Below are 23,107 nucleotides of genomic sequence, written 5' to 3' on the forward strand. Positions count from 1 at the left end.
ATATTTTGGAAACATAAATTACGCTCATGTACTGGTATCACTCGTACAGCATGGCATTTCTACAACTCGGTTTCACTCAAACACAATACGACAATTGTAAAATTCACCTACAAAACGTCACAACATTCAACTGCAAAAATGTCATTCGATATTTTTTTATTCCAGCAAGCATGCGTGTTTTCTGATATTTACTTATGAATGTTAAATTATTAAAATTTTTAATGTATCGTGTTTTTTGCCAATATTACTTTAAGGAAAACCGATTCGTCGTTCATAGTTCCTATTCCAATTTTCCTATAAGACAGTGTCACTGTCGTTGATGATAGTCGTGTAAATGAACCCTAAATCTGTCTCTGTGTTCTCTTTTCTTTCTATAAATTAAAGCAAAAGTCACTCACTACCTAAAGAGATTAAATTTTTAAAGATTTTATACGTTAACGCAAGAAAATGAAAATATCAGATTTTATGTAAAAAGAACAGAAAAATCAAGATGTTTCACAAATTATTATCTAGCAAATTAACGTTATTTATTGCTTTTAACTTAAAACTAAGCTTACAAACATTTAAAACGTTAATTTCTTTTATTTAATCACATCAAGGAAACTCAAAAAGAGATTCTTATTCTTATCAAGCAATTCATTTCGGGTTATTGGTTACTTATACGTTAGTTAACCCCTCTTCAGGCTTAAAATAAAAAGACATACACTTTAGTGTTTACAAATTACAAAACAACCAACACAAACAACTCACAGCCCATCAGTGGCCAAGCGGCCTGAACATTGAGTTCAGGGTTCGCGCCTCGCTCAGACAGGCTGGCCACGTGGAGTTTTTCGGTTTTTCTCCACGTCTGTAACGCCTAAATAGGGGCCAGTTTTTTTTAAAAAGACCTCCCGGAAGACACCCCTTTTGGCAGATCGCTCAAGTGTTGCGTTGCCATAACTTAACAAACAAACAACTCATGTTTTCCTTTGATATTAAAAAACAAAACCGCATTTAGTCAGTGACCAAAAAAATAATAAGGTTTTTAAACGTTAGTATTTTTTTATTTTTACTATGCATTTCAGGTGCAAATTTTGTTTTTTGACACCCTCTTTAGGTAAGTAGAAAGCTAAAATAAGAAAAAAACAAAGATAGTACAAATATAATACAATATTCAAATGGTTATTAATATACAAACTGGGAAAGCATCTGTCAGTGCTGTGTCTTCGTTACTAATTTATTTCTATTTTATAGGTAAGGTGTAATTCGTTGAACTTTTTAAATAATTATTTGAGAGAATCTTGTAATTTTTGTCTCTTGAAAGAAATTGTGAATGCTTGGCATATTTTGGATAAATGTGGGCGTCTTAAAGTGCTACGTGAAGAAATTTTTGGTTGCGGAGTTTTTACCTTGTGGCATGGTTCCTCAACTATAAATTTGGCCTTATTACTGGTGTTGTTTGGGAGCATCTGTCAGTGCTGTGTCTTCGTTACTAATTTATTTTTCTTTTATAGGTAAGTCTTTACTATTATAACAGTTAATCCGAAGAAAAAGTCGTTTTCACCGAACTTCAGGGAATGAGAGACTAGTAGTAAAAAGAAATCTTTGAAGAGTCGCGAAGAGGAAGAATATGCATATCTTCTGAAAGGAGAAAATTTTAATACCGAAGAGGATATGCGTGTTAACGTCGAATAAATAATGTTGTCATTTCCGGTTCAGAAGTGGCCCGAGATGAATCATCTCTAGAAACGAAAGAGGAATTAGTTAAATTTGCTATGCGAGTTTTACAGATGCCGACATTAAGATTGGTAGCGCAATGAGAGTGGGAAAGAAAAAGAGTAATTCCCCTAGATTAATTATTTGTACTTTTGTTGATTATTATGAAAAAATGTACTTTAAGAAACGAGTTTTGGAGTTAAAACCGGATGGTGTCTATTTAAATGATGACTTTTCTCCTACATTGAGAAATATTAAATTTAAGCTTCGTAATTTCGGTAGACAATCAAAGCTTTCTGGAGCGCGAATAGTAAAAATAGTTTATTATAAAATTATTATTGATGGAACGAAGTACTTTTACGATGTTGACCGTGATCAGGTTAAACCTGTTTCATCCCAGCAATTGCCGGATAGGGGTACTACTATTTTAATTTGGAATTGTGCTAGTGTACTTAATAAACCCGTTTTCTTGGAAGTATTTATTGCAGTATGATAATATTTTTCTTTCTGAGATTTGGTATGGTTCTACTAATAAAAATTTGGACTTAGCTGATTGTTTACAAGGTTATAATTTCCATTTTGGTAAAGCCTTTCAGTTGTCATTTCGCGGACTGGTTATTAACAATAACGTCCTTTCTTTCCCTGTGTGACTGTTTATCAAGATGACTTTTTAATACTTGTTAAATCTGGTGTTGAACTCGGTAATATTTTGGTATATTTTGTTTATTTAGGGAAAATGACTGGCAGTCTATTTTTGATACTTTAACTGGTTTGATATTAGATAATACTAGGAATGTATTGATTGCCGATAATTTTAATGTTAGGGTTGGATTGGAGAACATAATTTCTGACGCATTTTGCAATTCTTTTGGCATTGTTTGTCCTACGCATAGGATTTCGACAGACTTGGTGATTGATTGTAGTGGTAGGAAGTTGCTTTATTTATGTGAAGATTTAATGTTTAGGTGATGAGGCGTGTGAATATTTTTTTATCTCCAATCGTGATTGTTGGGTTATTGATTTAGTCATAGTTTCTCAGTTTATTTGGAAAGATATTCTCTCGCTTACGATGGATCAGTTTTTGCATTCCGACCATAACCCATTGATTTTACGATTGGCCTGTGGCAATGATACATCTGTTTCTTTAGAGAAGACGCGCAGTGGATTAATATATAGTTTTGGGACAAATCTAGAAAGGATGAATTAATGTTGGCTGTGGAGGAGATACGTGTCTCGAATAAGTTTGATTCGATGGAAGACCTGAGTTATTATCTTTTTAGTTTGGCTTGTAGTGGGGATTTAATATCAGGAGACATAAGAATTCTTTTTCATGGTTCGATTCGGACTGTAGGATTATTAGCGCTAGAAATAGAGCCTGAAGATCATTTAGGAAAAGCAATGATTCTAATGATCGTTTGCGTTTTGTTATGTTACGAAGCTTGGTGAAGCGGTTTGGTATCGCGAAAAAAATTATTTGTTGGTAAAATTCAGAATTGTTTTAGGAAAGATAATAGACTTTTTTGGAATTATTTCTGTCATGTTAAGCAGGCTCAGTCTCGTAATTTCTGCTTCATTGATGATTGCTTTCATCACTTGTTTTAATTTATTTGGTTCCTTGGATTCTACACAGACGATATTGTAATTTTATCTGATTCTGTGGTTGGGCTTTAAAGATTGATTGATTTTTATTGGTTGTATTTGTATTTTATTGACAGATGCTCCCAAACTTTATATTTAAAGTTAATCAATTATTATATTTTAATTTTAAACCTTACCTTAATTTAAATTATAATTTATCTAATTTATTATTGTATAATTTTTTTGTGATCTTATGTTCATTGTGTCTAAACTTTTCTTTTTTTGGGGGGTAGATGGTATTGCTCCCCGCATCAAGGAGTGTATCCAGTATGCATATTAAATAAATAAATAAATAAAATATACAAACTGACCTTTAATAATCTACTTGGGTAGTTGTTTAGTATAAATTTGTTTATTAACTCACTTTGTTCTTTTCTCTATCTTCTACTTTAGTCGTTTTTATCCATATTTTAGATAATGCCGTCACAAAAATATTTCTTTTTATTACTAGAAGAAAATACGAATTATAATTTAAAGGTTTATTTGTACTACAACATTTTTAGATGATTTTACATTAATTACATTATTACCGCGGTTTATAGTTACATCTAAATAATTAATCTCGTTTCTATTTTCTATTTCACATTTAAATTTTAAATTTTCACTTAAAGTATTTTCATAAATACGGATTCCGTTATTATTAGTTATTAACGTATCCTATATTATTATATCATCTTCCACATATCTTGCTATAAATATTATTTCATTTAATTTTGCTAACTTTTTATCTATATCTCATACATATATAACATACAGTAAAACCTCGATTATCCGGACCTCTATTANCCTATATTATTATATCATCTTCCACATATCTTGCTATAAATATTATTTCATTTAATTTTGCTAACTTTTTATCTATATCTCATACATATATAACATACAGTAAAACCTCGATTATCCGGACCTCTATTACCCGGATTTTCGATTATCCGGGTTGTTCAAAATAAAAAATTTTACGAATTTACTAATTTGCACTTGCTGAATTACGTCACTGTTTATGTACCTAATGGAATGCATAACTTTTTTGTTTCAACAACGTCTCACCCAGCACAGTAGTCGTAAACACTTAAATATATTTTACGTCGAAATAAAAATATAACTTGACATACGTATTTATAAATAATTTATATTCAAATTACATCATTTCTATGACCAAGGGCGGCGTAANTTAAATATATTTTACGTCGAAATAAAAATATAACTTGACATACGTATTTATAAATAATTTATATTCAAATTACATCATTTCTATGACCATGGGCGGCGTAAGGCATGGGCGATGTGGGCCACCGCCTATGCCTCGCGGTCCGAAGAGCTTCGCGTTTCGAAGGTTTATGCATTATTTAAAAGCCGCGAACGCGACGAAAAAATTTTACTCGTCATAAAACGATAAATAGTTTGTCAAATTTTATTCATAAAAATGCAGTATCAACTGCTTTTTATTTTATAAAATCCGTTTTCTTGTGCCACCAGAGGACCTTTTAAACAATAGGTAGTCTGTTAGCGCTTGTCAGTAGTAGTCCAAATTCAATACAAACATTTGTTTCTTGAAAATTTAATCAGGATTTAAATACAGTATTTATTTTTAATATTACCGATATATCATCGAAAAAGAAACGTGTTGTATTATCATTAAAAGACAAATTAAAGTATTTGTTTCGATTATCCGAATTTTTCCTTATCCGGACTACCTTCATCCCCAATTAGTCCGGATAATCGAGGTTCTACTGTATATATTTCTGCAAGTTTCGGGCTAATTACTGTGCCCATACTTATTCCATTTCTTTATTTTTTCTATTGGGTTTTCTGTTAGTTCTATAAATTCGTCCGTTACCACAAGGACCGATTTTTTCTTATTGCAGATTTTATTATCTGTTTTTCCTTTCCCAAATGTCTCTTTTTTGTAGTATTGATGAAATAGGGCCTATATCTTGGCAGGCTTAATTTCGTTGATGTAAACTCCTCTGTAAAAAAATGTTTTAGCCCTTTTAGCCTTGTACTTACTATAAGAGGGTTGTCCAAAAAAAAAAAACAAATTTGCACCCGAAATGCATAGTAAAGTTAAAAAATACTAACGCTTAAAAATCATTTGTATTATTTTTCTCTCTGATTAAAAGCAGTTACACTTGAAATAAATAAATAGTTATTTATTTTTTACCCTTTGAAATTTTAATATTTTTAAAAGAGTACTTTAAATAATTTTTCTAAACGAGAAAAAGACTGCACCATAAATATATTTATACATTTTAGTTACACAAGCTATAAGTTTTCCTTTTCTTGCATCATCAATTGACTGACATTTATTTTGTCACGAGTTTTTATTTCACACAATATTCGACGACTTGCCCTCTATTTCCATGCCGTTACTTATTTTAATATCTCAGGAGAGTGCGAAGATTAAGAAACTAAATTTAATATAGCAGTTTATGTGTAAGAGGCATTGATACTATTAAATTTTGATTGTAAAAGACAGAAAAGATAGAAAGATAGAGCGTGATCACATGTTTTATCTGGCGTGGATTTAGACTTTCTGAAAATTTCCTTTGTTGTTAGCATTTCCAGTTTTTTATTCTTTAAAAAAAACTCATCATTTCCCTCAAAATTAACTTTTATGTCATTCTATAGTAATTCAAACACACGTAGTTTTTGTAACAAAAGTTGATAACACCTGGCACCACATATACAATTATATTTATTATGCTTATTAATATATGTGTAATTCTAATAATCAAACTATTAGAAAAAGGGCCAATGTGTTTCTGAATGAAATAAATTACAATTAATCTGATAAATCTAAACAAATAATATGAATGGATATAAGAAACAATAACTCGATATTAGACATTGAATAATAGTACGGATGATAGACTTAATAATAACCGAGTAAAAAATTCAGCAAAGAGTTGCATAACAACATATAAAATTGAATTGTTATAAAATGGCAAGATACTTAACTTTGTGTGTAGACATAAGCTTTATTTATAAAATAAACAATAATATCATTAAACACTTCATTAAGTCTGACCATACTCATGATATGACACACGACACTTCTTTCCCCTCATATTTTATATATAACTAGCAAAATTTAGTACCATCAATCTCCTTAACAAGACAATCTCTCTGTAAAATTCCCGAAAATTTCGACAAAACATATAGGCGTTATTAAGCTTCAAACTGGGTGAACACATTCGTGCCCCACTTACACTAACATTCATATATACAGAAAAAATCTTGTATTTTTCTGCATTTTGAAAAGTTTCAAGTTTCCAAGTCCAAAAATGTGAAAATCTTGGTCATCATTTCTTGAGCGATAACCATACTTTTCCTGTCATATGAGTAATAGTGATTCAACACTCTTTGGGGATATATTTCATTATAAACATTTTGCTTCTTCAAGTTTATTTAATTTTTCTATCATATAAGAAAAACGTTACATATATCATGAAGTGTATTAACTAATAAACTATCTGAATTATCATTGAAATATTTCTGATATAGTTTTTGGTATTTTAAAATATAACTAAGATTATGTATAAATCATGAATTAAATCTTCATTTACTATTTGATAACAGGAAACTAAATTCCAATGTAATCTTTTAGTTTAATTCTAATATATTCTAATGGAAATTTCTTAGTTTTCGTACAGTGTCGTTTTTAATCGTTGATATTTTAAAACTATTTTACTATCTAATCTACATATATAATCGACATGGGTTGATAATAATAATAATAATAACCGTAGAGCCCAAACGGTTAGGAGTTGATAGTTGAAATTTGGTACACAGTTAAGGTACGTCACGAGAATGTACACACACTAAGAAGAAGATTTTCGAAAATTCCCCCCGCAAAAAGAAATTCTTAATACTTCCATTCTTAACACGTCCATTGTTAACAATGGAAATGTTAAGAATGAAAGTGTTAAGTAACAATGAAAGTGTGAAGAGAAAGCGACGTGCAAGATTTACAGGCGCAGATTTAGTTTTTTTTTTTGCCAGAAATCGAACATATTTTCAGACCCATCTAAAAATTTTATAATTAGTCTGGTAACAGGAGGACCTAATTCTTGAATTATGTGAAAACAGGTAAGATTGGCTATAATGTAATAATCTTAATCTTCGCTTTCGTTACTCTTTGGCCGAGTAACGAAAGTAACCGCCAGTTTAGGTACATACTTCTTAACAAATTTATCTTAGACAATTTGAAATTTTCTTAAATTATTCTATTCGATATATTTTGAAAAACGATTCATGAATTTTTAGTCTAATACTTTATGTTCACAAATTAAATTCCATTTTGTGTGTCTGATATGTTTTTCTAAGAATGAAGTAGGAAATGTATACTTTCTCCATATTAATTCCCAGTTTAGATTATTTGTGGATTCAGAAATGAACTCTAAATAGTTAAATTACTTCTCTAATTTACAACATTCCAATTGACATAATTTTTTAAACATGAAATACTATTTTCGTCTATTGGTAAACTTGATAACATTGCCCAATTAACTTATATAAAGTATTTTTATTCTATAAGATAAAAATCCGTATTAGTGTATATATATATATTTATTATTTTTATACCTATAAAAGACAGCACACACTTTAATAGAAGATACAATATTGATTTTACAAAAAATATCGATTAGCATTTTTTAGTACAATTTCTATGAAAGTATTTATTTATTACGATTAATACAATTACAGTTTACAAAATTTTATCGCACAACCGTATTGTTATCTTATTACTTACTACAAAAAATTTACATTCATATTTTTTATATTGTGGTAATTTTAATAATGCCGCTTTATTCCCTGCCTGTTTTAGGCAAGGATATGTTTTATTGCAAACACCTTGCATTAAGTAAGTATCAGAATATTGTTTCCTCTTGTATAATAATAAATATCCGTATGAAAACATGATGATAATATCAAGAAATCTGTAAGAAATTAAAAGTGAAAGGTATAATGATCAAATGATATTACATCTATCCCGATGCTTAAAATACAATTTTTATTGTAAAATGGGGAGAGATATATATTGTTTAAGATATGTTGTCACTACATATTTTTACTTTCAATTCTGTAATGTTGATGTCTTAACAGTCCTGTATTGAAAAAAACTTACTAATAGTTTTATTCGAGTTTTTACAAAAGATTTTTAAATTTCTTTAGCTGTTATGTACTTAAATACACAAAAAAATGCAATTTACTCATACAATCTTTTTAATATTTTAATACAAATTCCTTAAAACTTTTCCTGTAAATATTAGAAAATATTCCATCCTTTGAAAGAATGATTATTTAACAATTTATATATTTGGATATGAAACAAATTAATTTATACGATTTATATGAGTAAATAACAAATTAAAAAATAAATTAATTTATTATTATACTAGCTGCAAGGACCCGCTTCACTGGGTTTTTAAAAAGTAACGATAGTGAAGATTAAGATAATTACATTATAGCCAACCTCATCCGTTTTCGCAGAATGCAAGAATTAGGTCCCCTGTTTCCAGACTAATTAGAGATCTGGTCCCGATTCTATTTCTGAACGTCTCCTGTTCACGTCAAGTCAAACGAACTATTTTCAACGTTTCTGGAACGTTTACAATCGTTCTATAATCGAACCAATATTCGAATTTTCGAATATTGGTTCTTTTATAGAATTCGAATTTTATGTTCGAATTTAATTCGAATATTGTTCGAATTAAATTCGAACAAATTCGAACAAAACATTCGAAATAGAAAGCCACTTTTAACCACTTTCAGCCCCATATCTCCCGCACCCTTATAGCTATCGAGACGCAACCCCCTGGTGCACGAATGGAGACTTGGGGATACTACCACATACAAACACCATTCACGTGCGATGTGTAGTTTTGACGGAAAAGTGAGATATAGGGACATACTTGTCCATTTTTATATATATACAGATATAGATAACAAACAATTTGTACTCAAACAGGAGAAAAAACAAATACTATGTTTCATTCTATCTGTATATGCAGATTTTGAATCAATTTTAGAAGTTTCTTGTAACACGGTGAATAGAAATTAAAGTTTTAGTAAAGCTATTCAAATTCATAAACCTATATGATATTCAATTGTTATTATCTGAAATGATAATACTTTATTATATACCAATATTTATTATAGTAAAGATTCTGTTATTAATTTTTATTTGATTTTGATAACATAATAGATACGAGAATAGTTTTAAAATATCAACAATTAAAAACGACACTTCACGTAAACTAAAAGATTATCATTAGAATTTTGTTTCGCGTTATCAAATACTGAACGGAGATTTAATTTATGTTTAATAAAATTGGTGTTAAAATTCCAAAACTTAGATCAAAAATATTTTGATGATAATTCACATAGTTTATTAATCAATATACTTTATGATATTTTTAATGTTCTTGATGATATGATAAAAAATTAAATAAATTTGAAGAAAAAAATACATAATTCTTATGTTTAAAATAAAATATACCTCAAAGTTTATCGAATTATTGATACTCATATGTAACAGCAAAGAAAGTAAAAAGATAAAAAAATAAAGGTTACCTCTAAAATTATGAACTTAAAAAAAGTGTAATAAATTTTGATAAATATAATTTTTTTCTGATTTTTCTAAATGAGATTCTAAATTCGCATTGAGGGCTAAAGCATACAAATATCAAATGGAATATATACTCTTAACTGATATGTAGTAGTATTTTTGTATAGTTAAAAATTATCTATTAAATGTATTTGAATTTATATAATAATTCTAAGTATACGATAAACAGTACAAATGTATTGTGTCTGTGAACGAATTTAATAAAAATACCTGAAGATATTAGAATGATTTCGTTAGACATCAGGAATACGTACACATTTATAACACGATAAAGTAAACGATTCCTGAAAACATATATACTCTCCAGATAGGCTTTTAAATTTGGTTAATTAAATATTGAAATAAGGATATATTAAACTGAGCAGGAAGATGACCTTAAGAAGTGTTGTTACATAAGAAAGAACAAGATAAAATTTTGCATTGTAATAAACGTAAGTAAAAAAGCACGCGCTACCCGACATTGCAAATAATGCAAAGTTCTTACGAAATTTTATGTATATGTTACCGCTGAAGCTCGGAAACTCGTTAATCTGCAGATTCACTAGCGTGATCCGTTAAAGTTGCTAAAATTGTTTTATTTCTCAAATTACCTAGGTAATGTGCAGATTATCTAGGTAATCTGCAAATTACCTATTAGGCACTCAGTAAAGTGAAAATAAGATCTTCGCTGAAACAACAGCAACGTTTCTTTCTGTACGCTTAAATTAACATAATGTTCTTTATTTAATTTTCGATATCTAAGGAATCAAGTTAATACAATCAAACAATCGACAAATTAGTTGATAGAATCAATCATCAACCAATTAAAAAACATACAAAAAGTCAAACAGTTTAAAATATTAATACAATTAGGGAAATTATTATATAGATAACCACATATGGAATTTCGGGACTTTGAGTATCTATCTGAACTGAGGAGACTTCAACGATACCCTACTTTTGAACCGGAGACGAAAAATAATAAAGTTATCATACTTTTTCTGGTGATCGCATAATGTAATTGTGCAGTTAAAAGACTAATAATTTATATAAGGGACGGCAAAAAAAACATATAAGGGGCGGCATTTCGAAGACTTGCATCATACTTAGAAAATCTACCGCACGGCCCTGGTTACCTATGGTGGGTAAAATGGCGGCTTGTCTTTGATTCCAGCAAAGAGAAGAAAGGAAACAATGGGGACGCACGTTAAAACCTAACCTAACCTATTGTAATAATTTGGTTGGTAATAATTATGGTATTTTATTAAAATAGCTTAGGTTAGGACAGAACGTGCGTCCCTACTGTTTCCTTTCTTCTGTTTGCTGGAATCAGAGACGAGCCGCCATTTTACTCACCATAGATATATAGGCTATAATTGTTATTATTTGGTGTATCTTACCAGGGCCGTGCGGTAGATTTTGTATGATGCAAGTCTTTGAAATTCTACCCCTTAAATGTTTTTTATGTCGCCCCCTCACGGTGCAGCCTGATGCGGCCGCATCTCTGCATCATAGCACGGCACAACCCTGTAGGTAACATTATCCAATTGTTCAGTCTAAAAATTGGTGACACTTTGAATTTCATAATTGGTTTCTGTGACAAGCACACCTATTTGTGGTACATTTATTTGTGGCAAAAATCTTATTTTCACTTTACCGAGTGCCTAGTAGGTAATGTGCGGATTACCTAGATACTCTGCACATTATCTAGGTAATTTAAGAAACGGAACAATTTTCACAACTTTAACGGATCACGCTAGGTAATCTGCAGATTAACGAGTTTCGAGCTTTAGCGGTAACATATATACTGATCTACTTATTCTATTTTTTTGTAGAATTGATAATGTATTACTTATCACATAATTCTATATTTATGAAAGTATTACAATGAAATGTCAGTATCTCCACTTTAACGAAATTTTTGGTATAACCAATATCGCCATGACAAACATTTCGATTTAACGTATTAAAAATTCTGTCTTTTGCGAAAGAATACTTTCATTATAACAAAATATATAAATGCATACATTATCCATTATTAGTAAATAATGGGTATTATGTCAAACAATCCGGAAAGAATAAATAAAATGTCGGTTTCAACTGTCAACACTAATTTTAATCTTTGATTATAGTTTCGTTTTGATGTGATTACCCTACAGTTTACTTGTTGTTAATTTACGAAAAAAAATCGAGAATACCAAAAGCAACAGTAATTTTCTTTAAAAGAGAACATTTAAATATTTAGTAACATTAAAGTAGGAAGTAAACAAAAGATGTCACTGTTGTTCTGTTGGAATGCTACGTCACAGTACTGGATTTTATCGAAAATACTTTGACTAAAAATTGAAAAACACAAAAGTTAGACTTTTTTTTACCAGAAAAGAACGGCTTCAAGCAGAAAGAACAATTAAAGAAACAAGATACAACTTTCAGTACAACTATATTGTTATTTTTGTAATTTATCGTGATGTTTTTTGATAATTTTTTTATCACAGGTTAAATGTTTTTATAGTTAAACGTATAAAGCAGCATTAAATGATAAATTTAGGAATTTTTCTAAACTATTGAATGAATACTTCTTTTTTGAATTAAAATCAAATGCAAATTTTGGAGTAACAAATTTACTGAAATATGTAACAACAGATATTAATATTTTCCAAAGTTTTTGAATCAAACCCGGATAAAATAAATTGAAAGTATTTTTCAATAATATAATTTATTCTAATTTATAATTTTAAATAAACTGCTAATTTAATAAATTGTCAAAAAATTATTATATTTTTAGCATAACGTTAAAACATGGAGAGAAACTTAAAGTTTTCATGTTTAAGTAAAAGTCTATGCAAGTGTTTTGGCAAACTTGGAAGAAACATCGCACAGCATCCGTATTACTTCATCTTTGTGCCTTCCATTTTTAGTGCCTTACTATCTGTTGGATTGTTCAACATGAAATATATTGATGATAACAATTACTTGTTATCTGCTGACAGAGGAAATATTTTTGAAATTCGACAATTCATAGACAAAACATTTCCAATGAACACTTCAGAATTTTACGATTTACAAAGGATAACTCATCGTCCAGTCACACCTATGATCTACATAAAACACAAAAAAGATAAAAACATGTTACAGAAAAATGTTTTACTCGAAGTTAAAATGATAAGCGAAATAGCAAATAACGTCACGGTTCATGTTGATAAAAGACAAATTGGTTACAACGATGTTTGTGGACGGGTATATGAAAAATGTTTCGAAAATCCTATTTCTACTTTGTTAAATCATTCGGATGATGTGGTTTCTAAGAGACGGAAATTCAAGTATCCCATAGATATCGATCCTTTAACGTTTTCATATAAGATAATGTTATTGAATTTAGGAGGTGTGATCGTTGACAGTAACGATTATGTAGAAGAAGTATACGCCATGCGTTTATTTTATCCATTGGACTATAGTAACACAAGTAAAACAGACTGGACTAAAGCTTGGAGTAAAGCTCTTCACAGAAAAATAAAGGAAAGCAATTTTAAGTATATTGATACTTTCCTCGAGCCATTCGCTTCGACGGATGCTCATGTTATGTCAGATTTGCAGGAGATAATACCATTTATAAGCGTCACTATAATCGTGGTATGTCTCTTCAGCATGCTGAGTAACATGACTAATAGTTGGATTAGAAGCAAACCGTGGATGGGTGTAGCTAGTGTCATGTCAGCCGGAATGGCTGTAGCTTCCTCGTTTGGATTACTATTTGCTTGCGGAGTAGAAAGCACATATTATAACGTTGCTCTCCCATTTGCAATTCTGGGTAGGTAATATAATACGTTATATAATGTGTACGTTTATTTTGTGACTAATATTTTGAAATTGTTTTTCAGTAACAGAAGTGGACGATTCTTTCGTAGTGATCGCGTGTTGGAGAACAACTAATACTCGTGATTCTGTTGAAAAGCGAATGGAGGATACGTATTCGAATGCAGCAGTATCCATAACTATAACTTCGTTAACCAACTTTTGTTCTTATTGTATTGCAATGAACTGTCCATTTCCAGTAATTAGAATATTCGGCTATTATGCTGCTACCTGCATCTGTTTTACGTATTTCTTTCAGCTGACGTTTTTCGGAGGTTGTCTGGCTTTGAGTGGATACAGAGAAGAGAAAGGGCTTAATCCCATTTCTTGTAAATCTGTTTCAGGTGACGAAAAGTTTATTATATAATTTTTAAAATTTATTTCATTTACACGTTATAATGTTTTTGATTTAAAAGCAACCGGAAAAAGAGTAAAAAAGTAAATAGAAGCGGCTTTCATTATAAAATATATTAGTAAATTTTCATTCCGTATTTCACGCTTCGTTAATGTGTCTGTAAGTTGGTTGTGATAAGTCTAAGTCATAAAATTAATAAATACTGCTGGGATGCTACACGAAATCGTGCACTTGAAATCTTTAATACTTTATATGTGAACTAACGTATAATTACACAAATCAAACATTAAAGTTTTCAAAAATATAGTAATCCTACTAAGAAAAATTTAGTCTAGGTCAGGGGTGTCCAACTTGCGGCCCGCGAGCCGCATGCGGCCCAACGCAAGTTCCAATACGGCTTAATAAAAGTGTAAACAAAACCGACAAATGTTTTAATTTTATTATTATTTATTTATTTCAACGAGATAAACTTAGGAAAGAAGTTTCATAACGCCATAAAACTTTTTTCATATTTTAGTTTTGAGTGGAAATGAAATATTTTCATGTACAGTACTTGTAGATGTGTGAATGAGGAAGGATTACTGAATAAAGCTGGAGTTGTGACTCAAAGATCTACAGACCACCGTTGCCGCAATGAAATTTCAAAACGTACTGAAGCGCCTTCAAAAAATGTACTATTTTCCTTCAAAATGTACTAGTTCTATGAATACTTTGTTTACGTGCCTATATATATATAGGCACGTAATTTATATATATATATAGTTTTTTTGTCAAATAATTTAATTTTAAATCTTATTTTTGGAATTTTTTGAAAACTATTTAAAATTAAAAATATATCTACACATCGATTACTTATTATAAAATGAGCATTACATTGACGACATTTATTAATAATACTATTGAATTTCTTCTTAATTTTATAACCAACCGTGCTTTAAAAAAATAATTATAAATTTGTTATATTATATTATTTTATTCTTTATTATACTTTAAATATTTTTGATGTTATTGCATCACTTTACGAAGTGGTATATACGTAATTGCATCAGTTTTAGTACCTATTTAATTAATTTCAATAATAACAGCAAAAGATAAGGATGCTTGATTTTTTAAACTATTTGATGAAAACGTTACATAAAATTGGGGTTGCATAATCGTCCGAAATTATTATTATATTTTTGACTGGAAATTACATGATTTATGCAATTTTAGTTTAATTAATGTCATATAAAACTGACTGCTCGTACAAGTTTGCTTAAAACATGCAACTCAAAAACCCCAAAATGGCAGCTCAAGAAGTAGATCACGCGTGTCCTGATCTTCTTATATAGACCTTGGAACAGTCAGAAGCGCGGCCATTTTGGAACCATACGTAACATTAACCCTTATTTCTTTTACTACGATTACTAAAATTGAAGTTCATAATTTAAGAATTAAATTATAGTGGTAGAAAATAATACAAAAGTATTTATAATATTTATACTCGTACAATTTCAAAACTATTTTCTGTAATAATTTGTTTCTGACTTAACGGCTATTTTGATATTATTGACGACAAAAGTTTAAAATCATTGATTTCCTTACCTGTCCATTATTGTTTTTTGACGGAGTTGAATTGTTTGAACCACGTGGCATGAAAAATTTTTTCAAGGTCCTGATGAGAATGTGCAGACAAATGAACGTATGAAGGAAGACCACTGAGTCAAGACCGTTTACACGTGCAACTATCTATGTTGCTGACGTCGACGGACGCACTCCATTTTGTGATTGGATAATTTAAATTAGCAAGCAGTGACACTAGTGAGACTTTATTAAACTAATTTTTCTCATTTTTTCGTTAAGGCGTGAAATATTATTTTGTACCGTAAATGGTACTTGAAATATTACAATGTACTGAAAATGTACTAAAAATCTAAATGTACTTTCAATTTACTGGAAAGGGCAAAATGTACCAGAAAAGTACAAATGTACTAGGAACGGCAACACTGCTACAGACCCAAATTTGGTGAAAGGAGAGAAATGATAAAAGATAAAAAGTTGTCAGAAAGGTTAAATAGTTCTTCTGTTAGGCAAATATTGAGTCTTAATTTTCCAACCTTTCTCACTTTTTTTCTTTTGTCCTTTCTCTTCTTTTTCCGCATTTGGCTCTATAATCCTATGAGGCACAACTCCAGCTTTATCTAGTATTTCTTCCAGCATTGCAAGATTTGGCTATATTACGCCAAATGTTGCTAATTTTTTAGTTTGACGTAAAAAAATATCATCTGGCGCTTTGGCTACTTTTTGGGCTACATATCATTTATAAGTATATTAGTTGAATAAAAATGCACTTTAAAATGGTGTTTCGTCGCATTTTATTAATCAGAGACTCAAATAAACCAAATATTTGCATTTTTTCAAATAAATAAGTTTATCTATTTCTAAGTAAAAATTAAAAGAGTCTGTAGAAGTAATTTTTTAAAATATCCTGTTTCGTTAGAAAGTTTTAATACTTATTATTATAATCTAGACATTTTTTTCCGAGGGTTTAGCTGTTTCTAATGTTGATTCAGTAAATGTCTCTTCAATCCGAAAAATTCTTTTCGGTAGAGTACCTCACAGCCAATTCAGGTTATAATTCCTTTTATTGCTTTTTACAGATGCATTTCGAGCTAAGTTAATTTATTAGCTTCTCCTCAGTGCTACAAAATAAATTAAATTTTAAAAAATTGATAAAAAAACAATTCGGGTAGATGATGTTACAAGAAAAATAAAACCATATTTTATAATACCTTTTAAGGGTTACCATGAATTTCTAATTTTTTTCACACTTATGCGGTGCTTTTTAGTCCCGTTTACAATATTTTTACCAGCGTATGCAATTATTCAAAGGGTTTTTATCTTGTATCGTATAAAATGTCTGCTTGCTACCTTATGACATACAAATTATAACGTATAGTGACTTTTTACAAATGTCTAAACGAAAATTTTTTAATAAAAATTTTATGATGTAACGAGATACAAGTTCTTAAAGTAATTTAATTAGAAAGAAATCAGTATGTATTTTAATTTGTTTAGTTTTTTATAAAAAAATTTTCGTTTAAACATTTGTAAAAAGTCACTATACGTTATAATTTGTATAAGGTAGCATGCAGACCTTTTGTACGATACAAGATAAAAACCATTTGAATAATTGCATACGCTGGTAAAAATATTGTAAACGGAACTAAAAAGTACCGTATAAGTTTGAAAAAAATTAGAAACTCATGGAAACTCTTAAAAGGTATTATAAAATATGATTTTATTTTTTATAAAATTGAAGACAGTCTGCCCAATAGAGGACCACCATTTATTAATGAAAGCTGCCCCCTGGTGACGATATTTGTAGATTTTCATCTGTACATTTTTTCGTCCGATGGAGATTATTTTTTCATAAAATTAAAGACAGGTTTTATTTTTGTTGTAACATCATCTACCCGAATTGTTTTTTTTTTTATCTATTTTTTAAAATTTAATTTATTTTGTAGCACTGAGGAGATGCTAATAAATTAACCTAGCTCGAAATGCATCTGTAAAAAGCAATAAAAGGAATTATAACCTGAATTGGCTGTGAGGTAGTCTACCGAAAAGAATTTTTCGGATTGAAGAGACATTTACTGAATCAATAATCTAGTCATGTTAATCCTTAAATATGCTTGTATATTGGGCCACAAGTATATATTATATATACTTGTGGCCCAAAACTCGTTGACTTTTTCCAATGCGGCCCAGAGAAACAAAAAGGTTGGACACCCTGGTCTAGGTATTGTAAGAGTACGTTTTATTACATTGATATATTTAAAAAGGGATTAAAAGCGAATTGATATATTCACACACTAATACAATGTTAGAGATTGATCTGACTGACAATCAGAAGGTTTTGGCATGGATGCCTTACTTGCAGTGGCATAACTAAAGGAAGTGAAATGAACACTGGTTTACCCACTCGCCCCCTGTAGTTTTTCACCGCTGCAACTAAGTCATTGAAAAGTTGATATTATAATGAATCTATCACTAATTTATAAGTTAATTACGTGGGTGCCTTGAATTCGAATCAACGAGAGCGCTAGTTATGAAGTTTCCCTGAGGCGCAGAAACTGTTTGGTATGCTTTTGTCTATTTAAACCGTCATGACGAAAATTCATACCTATATAACATCAAAATGGATTTGAAAGAAGTATTTCTCTGCGGTCCCACTTTAAATTTCTACATCATTTCTTTAATTACATTATATTTCATTACACTTTATTGTCGCTATGAGCAATTCGCATTAAGTAAAATCTTAATAAGTGTGACGTAGTCACTTTAGATGCGTAATTTTATTTTTTTCAATTCTGTCTGAAGCCATTATGAAATGCTGATTATACTGATATCCACGACAAAAACCACTTAAACTTATTTCATGGCCAATGAAGACAAGAAAATTAACTCAATTTACTAGAGTGCATTTCATTAGCGTATAGTACCGTATATTGTGGAGTTTTTCTATATTTAGCCTGTTTAAAGCCTGCAAATCTGAAAAAAAAAGCGACAGGTTAAAAGCTTACAAGGTTCACTTGCGAGCCGGAGCCAGAAGTTGCTCATCATTGCTTTATTGTATTAGATGCACGTCATTTACTAAACATTAAACTTAAAACTATTATTATGATAATGAAACGGCCAGTAATTTAACAGTTTGGAATTTTTCACTTTTATAAGAAATTTTAAAATTTTTTAGTTTCGTCAAATTTAAGTTCCTTTCATTTCGCGTAATAAATGCAATAGTCTAATTGTGATTTTAATATTTTTCAGAACGCAGCATAACTTATAATTATGAAGAAGAGACGCAAGAAGACGTTTTCATGAAGTTCTTCAAGGACAAATTTGCGCCGTTTCTTCTTTATTCTTCAAGCAAAATTATTATTTTACTTGTCTATGTCGTTAGTTTATCTTTTAGTATATGGGGCATTATTTCTTTGAACGAAGGTTTTGATGTTTTTGGTGTTTATCCCGAAAATTCAGAGATCACCCAATCACTTCGAGTATATTATAAATATTTTACTGAATATCCATTTAGTATTCACATAGTGATTAACGAAACATTGGATTATTCGAATACAGTTGTTCAGAAGTCACTAGACGAGATGATTAAGAAGTTTCAGTCTCATCCAAACGTGGCAGATATGGATATTTCTTGGTTGAAGTATTACAAAGATTTTCAACATCATTCAGCAGCAAAATATTCTTTTATGGGATACGATTTATCCACTAAAGAAGATTTTATCGATGCTTTACGAAATGTTTTTTTGAAATTTCCAGGAGCCAAACATTACGAGAATGATATCGTATTTAATCATAATTATACGGATATTATTTGCAGTCGTTTCTTTCTTTTAGCAAGAAATATTTCGGATAAAAGCATGGAGTCGAAATTAATCAAAGATATAAGAATGATGGCAGAAAAATTTTCTTTCTCTATTCTTATTCACACTATGATTTCGCCTATGGTTGAGCAAAGTATCATTATTAGAGAAGTGGTCTTTCAATTTTTTTGGATAACGTCGTTAATAAATCTTGTTATTTTTATTTTCTTTAATCCAAATATTTTGTATTCGGTTGTCGTTGCTCTATGTATTTCGTCTATTACGATACAAACTCTGGGTTATATGTCGATATGGGGTGTGGATTTGGACATCGGTTCCATGTTTTGCTTAGTAATTTCTATGGGGTTTTGTGTTAATTACCCTACGCACATATGTTATTCTTTTCTCACTTCGTCAGATAAAACCATAAATGGTAGATTGCAGCACAGTTTATATAATGTGGGTTTCCCGATATTTCAGGGCGCATTCTCAACCGGAATAGGTGTGTTGATTGTTTTGCACAAAACTATGGTTTTGAATAAAGCATTTGTTAAAATACTTGTTATAATTGCGGTGCAAACTGCGTTTCATGCTTTATTCTTAGTGCCTGTCGTATTTTCTATTATTTGGTGTTGTATTTATATAAACAAAGCAACAAACAAGAATATATTATATAACATGGAATGAAGGGTTTGTGCATAGGCAAATAAACATATTAATTGGTTTATATAAACTAATTTACTTTTTACAGAATGATTTTCTTCTTTTTCAGATTTTTTGTTTATTTTCATTTTGTTTTTTCTCAAAATGACAACAGATTTATACAACAAATATGTATAATCACCAGTCGTATAGTAGTATATTTAGTTATTTATATCAACTGATTATAGTTGAATACAGAGCAAGTTTGTTTAATAAATAAATTTTTTTGTTTCTTATGGTATTGTTGCAGTGGGATGCCGTCATTGGAAGCGGTGGATGCGCCGCTTCTCTTGTATTTTTAAAAAAATAAATGCATATTAATTTTAATTATATGAAAATAATCGCACAATATTTTATTATAACCGCATTACGTATCTTATTACAAACTTCTATACTACAAGTGAGAAAAAAGGAAAGATCGCTATTGTATATTCGAATATTAGTGGCGGAGTGGAAGCGGTGTATCGTCAGCATCCGAAAAGCCAGATTCGCGCACGCGCTTTACAGAGCACCAACCACACCCGAGGCGGTATTCTGGTCACTTATCTCTCGTCTCTTCTTTCACCGACGAGTGACGTCAAAGCGAGAAACGAAAGTTGTCTCTCATACAAAGTGGCGATTCTGGTCGTTCGAAACAGTCTCGTGTTTGTCGTTGACGTCACGATTCTATTCGGTTGATTATACATGTTCGGGTTATCTGCGCGCGCAACACGGTGTAGAATTTTAGCCAATGAAATTGTACAATTTTCGAAAGTGCAGAATACGAAAATATGGAGCATGTGGTACAGCACGAGGTAATCAACAAAATGTCTCGATTTACGTAATCCTCGGAACAGATGGAAATTTTGATAATTGAGCTTCAAAAGCGTCCATATTTAGTTAAAGGGAAATTGGACGGGAATATTTCCAAAAATACTTTGTGGGATGGATGGCAAGAAGTTAAGGATAACATCAACTGTCTAACCAATGTTCCACTGATCGAAGTGGAACCATTAAAAAATGATGGAGTCAGTGGCGTTCCCGAACTAAAAATAAAGCGGCTGCTTTAAGAAAGGATATATTTAGAACAGGTGGAGGTCTTATCATTAATTGGGAACGAAGAATTTAGCTTGGAAAAAGAAAATTTATTCGAGCTTGGAGCTTGCAGTACAAGTTCTCTTGAACCATTACATTATGTAAGTAATACCTTTTTATTTATAAATTCATTTTTTGTATATTAAATATAGTCTATATATATATGTATATATATTTATAAATACAATATATATCGTAGATACAGAATATAGTTCTCGAAGGAAATGTGGAAGCACCTTGTGAAATATTTGAGAGGGAAGCTCCTGAATCTGCAAGTACGTTATTTATCAAGTCAAGTAATTATATTTCTTGACTTCAAGTTTATTTAATTTTAAAATTAAATGTTTTAACCCTCTTAGACGCGCGACCTATTTTGACTTTGGTGCAAAAACCTGTTTCTGGTACTCACCAGCATGAAGATATGCTGGCGTTTTATAATTTTATATTTCTCGAGATCTATACATGATAGACGTAAGCAGTTATCGCCATCGTACACTTCCGTTTTTATTTTACATAGTTATCTTTGATTTGAATTTGATTTTTAAATAAATTTATCATTTTCGATTTTTTAATCAACATACTTTTTAGATAGATGTAGGTCATTTTTAGTATTGACGTAAAAGTCTCTTTTTCTGTCTGTTTTTTACATTTTAACGTTAGTTTTTGTGATATAACAAATTTATTTAGTTTATTTCATATTTCTATTATAGTTTTCGTAATTTATGATGATTATTATTATATTTTAATCGTAAATGCAATGTATAAAAGTCACTTATGTAAATTTTATTATTATTTTGTTCGTTCTTATAATAATTTGTCTTCTTATATATTTGTTCTTTATCGCTTTCATTAATTTTTTACATTTTTATTCAACTTTGTTAATTAATTTACACAATATAATTGTGTAAAATATTGTAAACAAAAAGCACGTGTTGTTTTGGTCACGTGAGAGGTCATGTAACCGCGGAAACACATGGGGACGTCATTCTATTTCCTGTGGTGACGTAGTAGCTATCTAAGAAATCAAAATAATTTGAAATATTAAATGTTTTCCATTATTTAAAAGTATTATTTTAGTAAATAAATTTATTACTTATTACTTAAAAATTTATGATGAATTAAATTGAAATATATTAAAATAATAAATGAATTTTATTATTATGTAAATAATAATAAAAAGTTATTAGAATAAAAAATACAGTTAACACATTATAATTATTGTTCTGTAATATATTATTAAGTTAATTTTTTATAATACCGTATATTAAATATTTTATTTGTGTAGTTAAAAGACAGTTAGCTTTGTGTTCTCCAGATGGCGACAATGTAAATTTAATATGTAAATTTTGTTTCACCGTTTATTTAATTAAAAATAACAAGTGTGACCGAAGGGTCGGCACCTCTTTAGTGCCCTGTCAGGATGACACCACCGCGTCTCGGCGGACACGGAAGCCGCGTTATTTAGGTCACGCGAGCGGTCGCGTAACGGAGCGATCAGAGTCGAGATAGAAGGAGAGACAGCGCACCGGAAGTGATTTACTCAGACGCTTTTTTAACGTAACAACTGTTTAATGGTTAACGATAGGATATACATTAGTGCTGCTGTTAGATACATTAGGGCTGCTATTAGATACATTGCTCGCTTTAGTATATAATAATATTAAGATATTAAGATATTACGTTTCTTCCCGTTTTGAGAGAGAGAGTTTACAGAAGTTCGCGTGTCGATAGTTACCTTGTTTGAAAGCTTGATCTGGATCCCAGTCGGTAAGACAGAAAGTTCGGGAAGTCCAATAATCCAATAGTTCTTTTTCTTTGATA

General features: G+C 30.1%; 1 protein-coding gene across 1 annotated transcript; it reads left to right on the forward strand.

Annotated features, from left to right (window-relative positions):
* The first annotated feature begins 7,291 nt into the window (after positions 1–7,291).
* On the forward strand, positions 7,292–21,752 carry LOC111639841 (patched domain-containing protein 3-like). Its single transcript, XM_023385792.1, has 9 exons — positions 7,292–7,422; positions 12,729–13,751; positions 13,822–13,994; positions 14,055–14,139; positions 18,960–19,664; positions 21,092–21,219; positions 21,283–21,387; positions 21,486–21,582; positions 21,646–21,752. The coding sequence occupies exons 2-9, from the start codon at positions 12,743–12,745 to the stop codon at positions 21,750–21,752; spliced, it is 2,409 nt and encodes an 802-aa protein (XP_023241560.1). The 5' UTR covers positions 7,292–7,422; positions 12,729–12,742.
* The last annotated feature ends 1,355 nt before the right edge of the window (positions 21,753–23,107 follow it).

This window comes from Centruroides sculpturatus, unplaced genomic scaffold (assembly GCF_000671375.1).
Source record: "Centruroides sculpturatus isolate CEXI.00-Female unplaced genomic scaffold, Cexi_2.0 scaffold995, whole genome shotgun sequence".
Taxonomy (NCBI): domain Eukaryota; kingdom Metazoa; phylum Arthropoda; class Arachnida; order Scorpiones; family Buthidae; genus Centruroides; species Centruroides sculpturatus.